Source organism: Nanorana parkeri, unplaced genomic scaffold (assembly GCF_000935625.1).
Source record: "Nanorana parkeri isolate BGI_ZX_2015 unplaced genomic scaffold, ASM93562v1 scaffold40, whole genome shotgun sequence".
Classification (NCBI taxonomy): Eukaryota; Metazoa; Chordata; class Amphibia; order Anura; family Dicroglossidae; genus Nanorana; species Nanorana parkeri.
In genome coordinates this window covers 1,440,573-1,456,213 of record NW_017306308.1, presented here as the reverse complement: position 1 = coordinate 1,456,213, position 15,641 = coordinate 1,440,573, and the positions used below count along the sequence as shown (strand labels likewise).

Genomic DNA, 15,641 nt, shown 5'->3' with positions numbered 1-15,641 from the left:
TTTGCTTTGCAAAAAGTGCCATTTTTTAAATGAGCATTGCAGTAAACAGTGAAGGGAATTTAGCAAAACTGGATCAGACAATCTGGAACAGTTGTCCATGGCAACCAATCAGCTTCTCTCACTCATTTTCAAATCTTAACTGAACAAACTAGAGAGAAAAGCGGATTGGTTGCCGAGCACAGCTGCTCCAGTTTTGATAAATTTCCCCTTTTGCATTGTGACAGTTTATTCAGTATATGACAACACATTTCACATCTGTCAATGTATGGCCTGTTTTACATATGGAGAGTTTTTTGAATTATGTGACAGAATATCATATTAATTATATAAATCTGCAATCAACATTCAAGCACTTAACATCATCAATGACAAATTCCTGCTCATTAATGATAAGGCATTTGTGAAAATACTATAAAGGATTGTATCGTTTCTGAATTGATCACGGTTTGCTACTAAAAGGGAAAAAAATGTTGTGCAGTATGCTGAAGAATTCCTGCATTTTACATAATATGAAAATATTAGGACGACCTTGCAATCTGTCATATCAGGAAAAAATACTTTTGTATCTGTGGACTGCGTAAGGACATGTTAATGCACAAGACCAGCAGAATGTTGAACTAAGAATCCCTGTTTGTTTTTTAAAAATACCTCTGCAAAAGGCGGAAATGGGCTTTAAACCTAAATTACTAAATCTAAGCTTTAACATGGTAATGTAATTTAAAAAATGTGTTTCAACATTTGGCAAATCTGTAGCTTCCATTACAATAGTGGGTAATATTTCAGGTACTTCCTGTTACAGGGTGACAATACTTCTGTCTCTCACTTAAACAGGCATGGTCCATTATTACCATAGTCAAGAAAAATGCCCTATGAAATGCCATGCATTATGTATTTACATCTACTTTATACGATAGCCAAACCCAAGAATAAAAGTGTAATGTATTGTAGCTTAGAAGTCCGATGTGGTGGCTGCATTAGAACATTTTTAGCAGGTACAGAAAATACTTGTTGATCTTAAAGGAAATGCAGAGTCCTTTTCACCTCCTGTGAAGTTAAATGGAAGCAAAAGCAATGTTATCTTTCTTGCATAAACTACTAATAATATCACCTGCTATTTAACAGTGATGGATAAAGACATACGTGGCTAAAGTTCAGTGGGTGGCAACCATGCTTCCTCCAGAGATATAGTAGAAGAGTGAGCGTAGCCACCCTAGGACAGGAAATGTGTTCATCACAGAATTACCAGATTGAATCAGGTGAAAGGTCTGAACAGAAATCCATGGCAGACAACTTGTCTAAAGACTGGTAAGCCGCAGCATATTACATTTTTGTTTTTGGGTTCAGGCTTTAAGACAGAGTAACTCAAACACATGTACATTTTAAGAAGCATTACGTTAAACCACACTGATACATATACACAGTTGTAAAGGAAACTAGACATCAACATACTGAAATTACATTGACTGCACAAATCTATACACTAAGTGAGGCAGAAACGCTGGGCCTCATTTACCTGCTGTTGCAATCGGAGCTTGTCCTCTTCCAGCTGTTTAGCCTTTAACCTCTCCATCTCGATTTGATGAAGACAATCTTCTCGGACTCGCCTGATGGAGTCTTGTCTCTCCTGAATGCTCCGATCACACTCTAACTGCAATTCTGCTCTTGCTTTCTTCAACTAAAACAGTACAAAAGGTGTCACTTTTATAAAAGGGCAAGACTTTGATTTTTTTTGCACTTCCCAAAAAATACAATATACAGAATTTAGGTATCATGTATGGTGTCACAAGGTGTGGTTGAATATGAAAATGTTTTTTGTGTGTAGAGCGCAGTAAGAAACTGCATCAAAGATTATGTTTATAGTCAGAGTCAAGCAAAAAGCACAAAAGATAATCATATTGTTACCCAAATTACTATTTTAAGTTGTGAACCGCTATATAAAAGTGTTCAAACTTACAAGTATATGGTTCTGAGGATTCAATCATGAGATTTTTGAGCTCAACACAACAACAACATAAATGTATTGGTATATAGTATCAAGACTTAAATACAGCAAACCAACAATCTATTTAACTACAAAATACAAAGAAAAGATGCAAACATGCAAAATGCACAGACATTGATATATAAACAGACAAACGGTAGACATACATTTAAGTGGGGGAAAGAGTATATGGCTATTTACCCATTAATCGTCACATGAGGGCCCCATCCTGGTGGTCTAAAAAGACTAGCGACCTAACTTCTTCCCTCAACCGTTAATATACCTTCACCTTTACCCTCAGCTTCTTTAGCAAGGCAGTGGTCTTCTTAGAGGTGTGTTTGGGGTCGTTATCATGTTGGAATACTGCCCTGCAGGCTCAGTCTCTGAAGGGAGGGGATCATGCTCTGCTTCAGTATGTCACAGTACATGTTGGCATTCATGGTTCGCTCAATGCACTGTAGCTCCCCAGTGCCCGGCAGCACTCATGCAGCCCCAGACCATGACACTCCGACACCCATGCTTGACTGTAGGCAAGACACACTTGCCTTTGTACTCCTCACCTGGTTGCCGTCACACACGCTTGACACCATCTGAACCGAATAAGTTTATCTTGGTCTCATCGGACCACAGAACATGGTTCCAGTAATCCATGTCCTTAGTCTGCTTGTCTTCCGCAAACTGTTTGCAGGCTTTCTTGTGCATCATCTTTAGAAGAGGCTTCCTTCTGGGACGACAGCCGTGCAGACCAATTTGATGCAGTGTGGGGCATATGGTTTGAGCACTGACAGGCTGACCCCCCACCCCTTCAACCTCTGCAGCAATGCTGGCAGCACTCATACGTCTATTTCCCAAAGACAACCTCTGGATATGACGCTGAGCACGTGCACTCAACTTCTTTGGTCGACCATGGTGAGGCCTGTTCTGAGTGGAACCTGTCCTGTTAAATGGCTGTATGGTCTTGGCCACCGTGCTGCAGCTCAGTTTCAGGGTCTTGGCCATCTTTATGTAGAGCAACAATTCTTTTTTTCAGATCCTCAGAGAGTTCTTTGCCATGAGGTGCCATGTTGAGATACTGATTATATATATCTGTGAGATACTGATATATACACACACACACACACACACACACACACACAAGTTTAAAAGAAACAGACAAAATACACACACTCACATATGGCTGATAGAAGGAGTTGAGTTTTCACTCAAATTGTAGCTTTGTTCACATTGAATACCCAAACATGTGCAGTTGAACTAAACAGGAATTTGCTTTTTACATGACCGGATAAATAAAGTAAATCTTCACTCAATTTATTGAGTGAAGATTCTCTACTTCTCCAAATGTAGCAGGTGAAACTCGAATAATTAGAGTATCGTGCAAAGTTCATTTATTTCACTAATGCAACTTAAAAGGTGAAACTAATATATGAGATAGACTCATTACATGCAAAGCAAGATAATTCAAGCCGTGATTTGTCATAATTGTGATGATTATGGCTCACAGCTCATGAAAACCCCAAGAACCCCAAATCCACAACCTCAAAAAATTAGAATATTACATGCAATCAATAAAACAAAGATTGTACATAGAACAATATCGGACCTCTGAAAAGTACAAGCATGCATATGTACTCAGTACTTGGTTTGGGCCCCTTTTGCAGCACTTACTGCAATTACTTTTGCACGATATTCTAATTATTTGAGTTTCACCTGTACATGATTAGTATACAGAATTCCAACAGCTAAAAGCAGCTCCGTTTTTAGCGTAGTGTCAAGGAAAAAAAGGCCCTAACCTTCCAGCTTGGATTTTTTGTCCTTCAATGAATGGAAGAGAAAATTAGACACTTTTTCTAGCAATTAATAGATCTACACATCAACCTGTTGAATCCACTCAGAAAAAGTGGATCTGGAAGCCAGAAACTGCTAATGACTTGGAGTAACAGAGATAAAAAAAAGCAGCGGATGGGAGGTAAACCCTGACACCCTCACCACATACAGGGAATGGATTGCAATCTCCTTCTGCCGAACCAGAGTCGGGCATAGGGAACCAACACTTTTTTATGAAGCTGGAAGTCACAGATCACACTGGGTAAAAAGGAGGTCCTTGGTCACAAAACAACCTTGTCTTATGTAAGGGGCCCCTTACAGGATCACAATGGTAACCTTGCGACTGAAGTGATGGCCCCAAGAAGGATACTGTATGGAATAGTAACATCAAGATGATATCACAAATCGATGCAAGCTAGATTCAAATCTCACAGATGGAGTAAAGTCCTAACAGGGTAAGCAATGTGTCTAATCCCTTGTAATAAAAGGTATGAAACAGCAAATGATTCATGTCTAGGTTTAATGATTAGACAATACAATGTCACTGTATCATGGGTTTATGTGCCTCCCATAGTGGGAAGGTGGGTATGTTTGGCAAGCGACTGTGGGAAAGATGGCCCATAACTATGAACCAAATGGATGCTTAAAGAGAGGTGTCTGTTAGCAATGAATCATTAAGAGACCTAGATGAGTCAGTTGATGTGGTCATGGTGATAATGACAACGCAGGGTATCACTTTGTGTGAAGATGAAAGCATAGCAGATAGTAGGGTATGTGTTATGAAAATGTGGTCTATTCTAAAGAACAGAATGTATAATCTATAGTTGTTGGATGCATTTCTCTACCAGCAATCAACAAGGGCATGTTGGGCACAGAAGGGCCTGAGTCTGCAGGAGTTGAGGGAGGAATAGCTGATTTGTCGAGGCTGGGTTCAAAGGTGGCCATACACTTTACAACCATTGCAAGACCTTAGTCTTGCGATGGTTGTAAAGTAATTAAAAAAACGTACGATCTGCCCATCTTGGACAGGCAGATCGTACTTGCGATCATCGCAAGCCCGCCCCCGAGGGGCGGGCTTTCCGATGACCGCAATGCTGAACGGGCAGTGTGCGCGTGCGCACACCGGCCCGTGCGGCATTGATCTTACGATCATGCTAAAAACCAGCCGAAAATCGTACGATTCTCGGCTGGTTTTCTAGCGTGCTCCTTAGACAAAAGACGTGCGACCATACAGTAGAAACGGTCGCACGTCTTCATTCACACTGCACGATTCTCGTACGATCTCGGGATTTCCCGCTATTCTCGTACGAGAATCGTGCAGTGTATGGGCACATTAAGTGTGAGATTAGATAAAATAAGTGCCCCTGACAGGTGTGTTTTAATCATGTTAAAGGAGGTGTTTGGTGGTGCGCATTAGGTAAGAACTGTTGTCTCCTGGTCAGTTTGATTAATTATAATCAAGCTGTGTGCCTCAATGGATGATAGAGAGTTGTAATTTTTTGCTCATATGACTGGCTCACTACTGTTCCTAGCAGTTTTTTTCTTAGACTGGAACTGACCATGTGACTATACCATGAAGACTCTCCCACTCAAAGCAACTGTAGAACATAGATGGAATCCATGTGTTAGTTTCAGAACAAAGAGCAGCAAGTAGGACAATTCAGAAAAGGTTTCTAAAATCATAACTGAATTAATTGTTCTTTAAGCAAAGTGGAGTTACATTTTAAAGTGAGCTTATCAGATAAATAATAAGCCCTCATCCTTCAAGCTGCAAGAGTCGCTAATTAAAATGTGCTTACGCCATGCTAAAGTGTCCTCTTAAACATTAATATTGTATTGCATTTAAATAACATAAATAGGTACCCGTTATCTGCCCTACCTAATCTTTGGACCCAAAAGGTAAACCAACTCACTGGTGCCGCCCATACTATGGTCTCAATCTTATAAGCCCTCATAAGAACCTCCATTTCCAGCTAAGCTTTTGTAGCCAACACTTCAACGGCAAGCCTGGTCTTAACGTTATCTACCATATGGTAACAATATGCAGACTGACTAAGTAATTACACTAACTAAATAAAAAATGTTCATGACATTGGAAGCAATACTTAATTATAGGATACTTTATATTCTTAAAGTCCAAGCATATGAGAAGTTTCTGAACTATATAGGAAGCAGACTGTTTCTTCCAAGTACAGAAACGCATATAAGTGTCAATAAACTAGTTTTCAAACAAAAGAAAAAGATGAACATCACTGAAACGAGCAATAGGAATCTGAACCTATTACTGAAACAGAGTTATTCCACTTATTCTTTTATATGTAAAAACTTACATGGTAACTAAAAGACAATTTTCATAAAACTTTCCTAGAGCAGATCCAGTATGTCAACATGTCCAGAATAAATTAATGTGTCTTAGATAAGGAAATGTTTAAGGCACCAGAGTTACTCTCTGCTTTATGTCTGCATCATAACAGATGTCGGATTTTACCAATAGGATTGTGCCAAGAACAGAAAGCAGGATATTCACCCTGACCCTGATGATTTATGGCTTTTCTTCCCCTTCCACTCCTAGGCGGAAAACTTTACACTTCATAGGTAAAGCTCTAGAAGCCTGATCATATTTTACAATATATGAGACGAAAGAACAAAAGTGAAAACAAATAGCATTGACATCATCACAATACGATTTACTGGTTTATTTGGCTTTTAAGTAACTGTATATTCATCCCATCAAAAAGTCTTCTTTTTATTGGAGCATTCAGTAACTTTACAAGTCTGCATGAATACATTTCTGACAAGTCACTATAAATATATATAACTGTACCATTTACCATTAAAAAAAATACAAAAAAATGTAATCTCCTGTCAAGTGATTTTGCAAAGCCAGTGTCATCAGCTTAACCACCTCCCGCTCGCCGAACGCTGAAAGACGGCCGGACAGGAGTCTTCTGGATGCGGGTGGACGTCCCCGTGCCTGCGCACGAGCGGGGAAACTACCGGAATGTTAAACGGCCAGTGATGGCCGTTTACATACAAGCGGTCCGGCATCTGGGACCGACAGTGTGGCTCCCTGCACTGAGAACGGAGGGAGATCAGTAAAGATCTCAATCCGCCCCCCCTAAGTACGGAGCCTTGATCCGATCTAAATTTGGAACCGAGTCCATAGCAGTTCTGAGATTTCTGACATCACACTCAAGAGGGTGGTGCCCAACATCAGTCTTTACAGTTAAATAACAGGCATAAGATACGCTAAAGATACTTATAATCTTAAGCATGCTGGAAGAATGAGGGTATTAGAGTCTCCTGCAGGCAAAAGGAAGTTTTAACTCAGTCATTCTCGGCCGCCCCCTCCCTCTCTTCCGCCCCTGTCGCCACTCGTTGTACACTGTAGCTTTCTCACATATTAAGAGGCAGCAGCAGTGGGTTGATCTGTGCAAGACAACGTGTGTAATCACAGCTAAAAAAAAAAACGTACAAACTACATCACAGGCACCCAGATTTACATGACTCGCCACATCTAGACCAGAATCTCAGTCCAGAAAGTGGATTCTGACCCTGAATGATGCCTAAGATGTCACCCTCCTACTGGGGGAAAAGGAAATTTAGGTAAAAAAATAAAAAAAAGATACCAGTATCTGTATGGGTGCAGATACCTGGCATTTTCACAAGAACTACCGGGGTTGCAGCATCAGCTGGGCCCTGGTGCTTCACCATTGTCCTGAACTTAGTCTATATTGTTTTCGAAAAACAATGACATGACACTAAAAAATAAAATTTTAAAAAATGGTATTGGTGCATTATGTATATATATATTACTAGTATTGCTTCTAAGTATTAATCGAGGGATTAATCGTTAATTTCCGCAGCCCTAATACATATACACACACACACACACACAACGAATCATACATAAAAACAGGGATGCACAAATCCCAGAAGCCCTGTAGCTAATGCTCCTTAAAAATGACAGCTTCCTCCTAACTTTTGAGTTTTTCTCTAGTCTAGTCTTTCAATGGAGCTGGAAAAGTATCTGTACTTGTACACGTTCACATACGAAAGCAATGATAATATGTGTGACATAAACAGTCGCAAAGCATGTGAGAGCAATAATTCTAAATTGTAATGGAGTTTTATGCTGCTTAAGAGTGGTTGAGCTAAACTGTACTTTGCTGTTGCATGCAACGATGAATTAAAGTATCTTACCTTATCGTATCCAAGTTAATTCTAAACTAATAAACTGCTTTTAAAGCATCGCCTATGGACAAATATCGGTACCATAGTTTTTCGCCATTTAATGGGCATGCGCATTGGATATTGTGTTTTTGTACACTAAAATTAAATGTCTTTTTTACTGAAAAACTACCACCATTTTAATGTACAGGGTCTCAAATTTCAGGGAAAAAAAAATATTTTGATTAAAAAGGGACTGGATATGAAATACCCAATATGTGTGCCATTTTCATACGTGTAGGTAACCAATGCAAGCATTTGTGTTCGTATGTACATGTGGGCGGGGGGGCGGCCTTTAAAAGAGAACTATGGCCAAACCGTTTATGGCGTTAGTTCTCTTTAGGGTCACAGGTGGACATTTCCTAATGTCCTCCTGTGACCCAAAACTCAGCATATAACGGACTATTGCCCACTATATGCTGACAGCGCAGAGTTGTGCTGCAGCCAGGAAGGATCCTGACAATATTGTCAGGATCCACCCCACTAACTGATTGATAGCTGGCTCTGCCTCTCTAGAGCCAGAGCCAGCCGTGCCCACCCCCTCCCCATCTGTCCCTCCAGTCTGCGTTGGAGGAACGGAGAGGGGAGAATCCCTACGGGAAGGGGAAAACCCCCCCCAACAGTAAAAAAAAAAAATTAAAAATTAAATTAAAAAATAAAAACTAAAAAAAACCCCAAAACATCCTGGGAGGCGGGGCGCATGATGCCGCACGCGAGCGGCATTGGGTGACATCACATGCCTGTTGAAGGGGGGAGACATTTTTGTTCTTGCTTGAGGCGCAAAAGGAGCTAGCTAGGGCTCTAGCTGCAGTGTTGCATATCTGCTCTAACTATGGGGGTGCGTACATTTCACTTTCCCCATAGTTTTCATTTAAAGCTAATCATGAGACTTAAAGAACTACAATTGGCAATGTTTTTTCTTGTTTTGTGAACGAATGTTTTATATTATTAATTTCATATAAAATCTTTATGGCACTATTAAACATTTAATGCAGGTCATTTTGCAAAGTATGCTGGGCTTTCTGATAAGAAAGCTGAGAACGTCATTCCTGCTTTTCTGCTGAACTGAAAAAAGGAGGGGTGTGCCTATTATCCAGGTCTATTTTAAGCACAGACTATAGAGCTCCATCTTCTGGCTGCATGTGGTAAATATGAAATATTCATATGGATTAAGAATAAATGTTAAGTACGTAAAATACAAAAAATACATAGAGAGCCTCTTAAAAACACTCCTGTTTGTGCTTTTACAGTCATACATTCTTCAGCCTTCCACACAGAGTTCTTAGTTAATGATAGTTTAGTGATTTTTTTTCATGAGAATGTAATAAATATAGACCAACATCCTTTTCTTCTGGCCTGTTTCAATGTAGTTAAAATCTATTTTGCAATTATATTGAGCTGCTGAAATAAATAATCATACCTCAATTTCATCACTGGCAAGCTGACGCTCTCTCTTTTCTAAATCTGCCAGAGCTTTTTGGCATTGTTCTTTCAGAACTGTGTATTCAGCAACCTGAAAAAATAGATACTACATTTCACTCGACAAAAATATTGCATTTAATCAACCAAATATTGATGTTTTGACGTTCTCTAACTTATAACACGTGTGCTCAAAATCAGTTTTATTCCTAAAACAGTCCTCCTGCTGGGGTTTATGAAGAACAGAAATTCATACTGAGCAGTTCTTTCATGTGTTGGTGTCTTTTGAACGGCTTGTTTGCCTCCCTTACCAAACAACAGGACCAATTTATACCACAATAAAGCAGGATGAAAGACACATTAGAACAGTGTAATATCAAGTTAGCAATCATTACAAAAGAACTGTAAAGCTCAACTGGTAACTTTTCTGGACAACCCAGTCCAAGCCTCTACTTTTGCCATGACGTGAAATAAAATTAAATATTAATGATAAAGAAAAAAGGTATTTTTGTAAAATAAAAATGTTATGTAAATATCAAAATACACTTAGTTACCCGAACACACATCTAAACTGAACCTCGTCTCAGACAGACTTTAGAACTGTGTCTGGTCTTAATTTGTCATTTAGGTTTGAAAGGCATATCTTAATATGTGTACTTAAAATAAAACAAAAATAAATAATAATTTGTACGGATGCACCGATATATCGGCCACCAAAACATATCGGCCAAAAATAGCACTTTTGGCAAAAAGCAGAAAGTGAAATTTTCTGGCCGAAATAGCAGTGCATCCGTTCTTTCTCTCTGTGTAGGGAGGGGAGGGGAGAAACTGTCACAGGTGACAGAGTGCTGCAGGAGGAGAGCACTGTGAGCAGCTGATGGTCTCTCCTCCCACACAGCTCAGCCTCCTGTCACAGATCGGGAGAGTGTTATGGGTGGAGACAACTTGCAGTGCTGTCACAGGAGGCTGAGCTCCGCTCACTCAGCCTCCTGTGACAGCATGTCAGGAAGGAGAGCGGGTACAAGCAGTCAGTGATCGCTGAGTGCTTGTAAATAATTGGGGACATAGTATGTTGACTATATCCTCAATCATGAATGAATGGGAAGTGATCTCCATCCCCTCCTGTTCATTCATGATTGTGGTTCTAGTAAACACACTATGTCCTCAAATTGAATGAACAGGAACACTCAGTATAGAGGATTCATGTTCATTTATAACGGGCTGTTTTTTCTATTTTTAAAGGGAAATATCAGGGGTCTGTTTAGACCCCTGATATAAAAGTTTATAAAAAATAAAATATTTAAAAATGTTTTGAAAAAGTTATAAAAAACATTTTCGGTTTCAGCCTGACAATTATTTTCATTTCGGTTTTGACATTTTTATTTCGGCGCACCTCTAGTAATTTGCTCTCTAGTACAATGATTATTATCCAACCACTTTCTGCCCATATTTTTTTTTTATGTAAGCAGTGTGACTACCTGAATTTGGCCTGGTATCAGCCATTTGCAGTTCCTGTACTGCAGGGATAATTTATGAGAGGAAGAAGCAGCACAAGCAGCAAATCAGTTTCTGTGCTGACAAGAAGACATTCTGATAGGAGAAGAAAGCAGAGTGACAGACAGATAAGCTCATCACTTAGCTGCTTTTGATTTCACTATCAAGTCACAGACTGGCATTGGTCCAGAACAACCAGGACTGAAGAACATCCAGAAACTGGACGTGGGAGAATCTCTTACTTAAAAGGTGAATATTGCAGCAAATGCTGGTTTTGTTATCTTTTAATGGGCTTTTCGTGTTTATCTTTGGCTTCAGTCCTGCCCTAATAAACTTCCTTCCTTTGACAGCGATCAAATGACATTTTGCACAACTTCTAGCGGACAAACTCCACTGTAAATCAACAGCTTTGGTCCCAATTGGAAAGCAATCTGAGAGGTTCCGGTGAAAACACATGCAAGCTAAAAGGTTTCATTTACAAAAAATAGTTTCAGCTTGCAAAGACCACTGCAGCCTGTAGATCTCAGAGTGCCTCTGTTTAATACAGTAATCGTCTGATAGAATTTTAGTATTAAAAAAAAAAAAAGAGAGAGAACATGTTATTTAAAAAAAATACATATAAATGCAGCAACATATTTTATTTACACTTGTCAGTCAATCATAAAATCACAGAAGGATTTGTAAAATGTTATAGGTAGGCGCCGGAAGTATAGTAAAGCCAACCCTGCATACAGCATGTTAACACCGCTTAAAGTGACACTAAACTGAGGAGTGAAATCTTAAAAATGCATTCAAGTAGCTTAACTATTAACAAAAATGTATCTTATTTGTATATCACTCGGCTGTAGATCCTTGAATCATCTCTGAATTGGTGCCGACACTGTCCTTCCTTCTGGAGGGTGGCTACTTTGGTTCCCCATGGTCCCTGTGTGTGTTGTAAGGCAGTGGCTCCAAGCTTGCTCCTTCACTCTCACTCTCCATACAACTTCACTCTCCATACAAATTAGTAAAGTAAACATGAGATTATACTCCATCACACAAGTGAGCTTGGAGTGGTGGCTACTTTACAACACACACAGGGACCATGGGGAACAAAAGTAGCCACCCTCCAGAAGGAAGGACAGTGTCAGCATGCATTCAGAGATGATCTGAGGCTCTGTAGCTAAGTGATACACAAATAAGATACATTTTTGTTAATAGTTAAGGTATGAGTTTAGTGTCACTTTAATTCAGCTTGGACGTCTACCATCAGTGACCTCTGTGCATGTTAAACTCCTAAAATAAAAAAAGTAGTGGGCATGGAAATTTACCAGCCAATTCCGTGCACCATGAAACTTAAGTAAGGGCAAGGCATTCTGGTGCAGAGTCTATATTCCAGTCATATAGCAACTAAAGAACATATGTCTTTTCAGATTCTGAAGACACCAAAAAAAAAATTCTGGCTGAAATCAATCTACACAGTCATCAGAGGTTGTCATGGTGATAAAGATTTCCAGACAGTTCATAAACTGTTCAGCTATGACTTCAGTGAACAACTTCTGAATGTTTTCTCTGAAGAAAAAAAAAAAAAAAAAAAAGACTTAAAAGTTCAGTCTACACAACAGTGACATCTAAATTATAGGTGGAGCCTGGGATTAGCCCCTGTCTTCTTATTCTACAATAGTAAGAGATCTCTTCAGTAGATGCTGTCTGTATGTGGACAGATCCTGTTCACCTGGAAGTCTCTGCCCCTTTCTGTTATATTCTCAACAATATAAAATAAAACTCCAACAGGGACAGCAGGAGCCCTCCTCATGGCCACGGCAGACGTGAAGAAGCAGGAACTCAAGAACAAATGTCTCACACATAAAGTACCTAAGAGACATAAGAAATTGTCACAGGGTTTAACGTCAAGTCTCTACCAAAACTTAAATATCAGTTTTGGGTAGACTGGTACCTTACTCGCTGAACAGAATGAGAAATGTGGCACTCAACATTGATCTAAACATAGACAACTGCATATGAAAACAGCTAAACGTGTGTATTCCTATTAAGGTCTGACCTTTTTCTTTACGATTGCTTCCCTTTCTCTGTCTCTCCTCTTCCACTCTTCTGATAGAGCTTGCATGTGGGCCAACTCTTTCTTCTTAAACTGCCATAAAAATGCAAAGACACAAAGCAGATGGTTTAAAGGCATACAGTTCCCATTTTTACCATCCATTCCTGTTTATCTATGTGAAACATTCAAAGATAAAAGTATGAAATAAAGTTTTGGCAAACAAGATATACATGTTTTACAATGCAACTGAAATATTGTCAGCATACAGCAATTCCTTTCCTCTCTCTACTATATTCTTATTGCCTTCCAGTACAGTCAATAATTTTGGTGTGTGGGGCCTATACTATTAACATGCTGAACTGAAAACATGGCCAAGCTCCATGGAAGTCCTTCCCACATTTTCAGAAAGACTTGGAAAAGAAATGGGAGCATGTGGAAATCAAAAAACGGCAAAATGCCATACATAGAAAAAAGCAAATGATAAATGGTCATACATTACACACAAAGAAGCCAAATGATATGGTCACACTTAAGCATGAAAAAGTGCACATGGAACGTTTAATGAGATCTGTGTCATTAACTTAAAAAAGCCATTTGTGTATTATTGCTATTTTTTTTTCTTTTATTCTTTTCCTGTCTTGAAAAAAGTTAAATAATATAATATATATAAAGCCATTTACATCTCTGCATTCAGCAGCACTCCCAATAAGGGCACACATTATGGGTTCATTTATTAATAGGCAAGGCTATTTGCCCTGCGATTCTCTGTGAACATTCGTTCTGTGCAAATGGAGACAAAAACAAAACATCCTTATAATAGTTTCAGGTTGAATGTAATATTCAGAAAATACCGCATTATGGCCACTAGATGGAGCTTAGAGGCATAGGAAGCACTTATTTCCTATGCTCCCCAGCTCCATCTAGTTCCCTTTTCAGGTCAAATGTGTTATTTGACAAATACCGCAATATGGCCACTAGGTGGCGCTAGGGAGCATAGCACATAAAGACCGCTATATGTGCATGTTCACATGCATTTAATAGCATCATTAGGCAGCTCAAAGCCTGTGGGAAGTAACAGTATGAACTGGTCTTGAATGCAAACCATTCAAACCACATTTTGGCTTTTAAAACATTCGAACAAGACTTCAAAATAAAAATGGGATGGTCAGGCATATCAGGCAGTCCATAACATAAAACCAAGCAAAGCAGGTTCAGATCATTTTTGGCCTTCACTGGTGGTAAAATGCCTCCACAGCAACCCAAGCTAAATGACATAGGGGACAAAGCATTTCATGGAAATCCACTTTTGTCCTTAAGACTGTTTCTGTGATTCTAATTGGCACCTGCATACTCTTATTACTGATTAAAAGTGCCCAGCAACAGATGACTCCCTACACCTATGAGGAACTTCACCCTTATGTTAAAAGGAGAACTATGAGGCGAGTGCTTTTCACTCACCTCATAGTTCTAGCCGACCTATGCCAATGACACTGTCACAGGTCAGCTCAGTAGATCGGGAGGTGAGCGAACACATACCGGCGTTCACTCACCTCTCGATCCTGTCACAGCTCTCTGCCGTGACAGGGGAGGGCCTGGATTCCCCCCTCCCCGCTACGATCCTCCAGCGCTGACTGGCGGATCGGACAGGGGAGGGGGCAGGTACAGCTGACATAATTGTCGGGGTCCGCTTCAGCTGCGGCGTCTCAGTATACTGCGAGCTGTAGCTCGCGGTATACAGAGCTTAGGGTGACGGGAGGACACTAGTTTGTGTCCTCCCGTTACCCTGAGGAGAACTATGGGGAAAAGCCTTAACCCCATAGTTCTCCTTTAAAAATTAAAATCAGGGCACCTTTAGAAATAATTTGTAATGGCAATCTACAAACAGATACTTTCCCGGCTTTTTATTCTTTGCATACCTTACCGCGTTTCCCCGAAAAAAAACGCACTAGGTCTTATTTTCGGGGTAGGTCTTATTTTTTATTTGTTTTTAATGTACAGCAATTTGGTAACCTGAAAAAGCGAAGCGCACTTTCACTATCTATTCCTCACAGGCGGAGTGCATTTGGTATCACTTCGCCTGTGACAGGAGTCGGCGCTAAAGAGGATACATCAGCTTATGCGGCTCTGCTCCATGTGATGCCGCCTCGCTTCCTCTAGCACTGGCTTCATTGGCACCGCTGATTCTCTCCTGCGGCTCTTCAGGTTCCCCCTTATGCCACCACCAGCCCTGGCAATGGTCACAACTAGGTCTTATTTTCAGGGTACGTCTAAACTAGGAAGTGGGGGGGAGGGTATAAAAATAAAATCACTTAAACTAAACGTAGATAATTTAATCATAGGTAAAAATAACACAGAAAGTAGTAAAAAAGGAGTTCATAATAGTGGGCTCACTCCAGTCAATATAGGAAATCCGTTGGCACATGTAAGTATAACTACCAACGGACGACCGAAATCAAGGCAGAATAATAACAATAAAAATAGTGGGGAACAACAAGGTAGTAAACTTTTGTCCCACAAAAAGAGAGGAATTAAATGTATGTACACCAACGCTAGAAGTCTGGCAAATAAAATAGAGGAGCTTGAAATTAGGCTAATTGAAGAGGACTTCGATATAGTGGGTATAGCGGAAACCTGGCTGGACAGCACGCATGACTG

The 15,641-nt window shown here is 39.9% G+C and overlaps 1 protein-coding gene across 1 annotated transcript in view; it reads right to left on the bottom strand.

Annotated features, from left to right (window-relative positions):
* Window positions 1-15,641, bottom strand: part of CEP120 (centrosomal protein 120) — a 79,011-nt gene that overhangs the window by 28,503 nt on the left and 34,867 nt on the right. The window contains exons 14-16 of the mRNA XM_018571058.1: window positions 12,990-13,079; window positions 9,456-9,548; window positions 1,514-1,675 (exon numbers count right to left, since the gene is read on the bottom strand). Coding sequence (XP_018426560.1) covers window positions 1,514-1,675; window positions 9,456-9,548; window positions 12,990-13,079 — 345 coding nt within the window. The remainder of the gene's footprint in view (window positions 1-1,513; window positions 1,676-9,455; window positions 9,549-12,989; window positions 13,080-15,641) is intronic.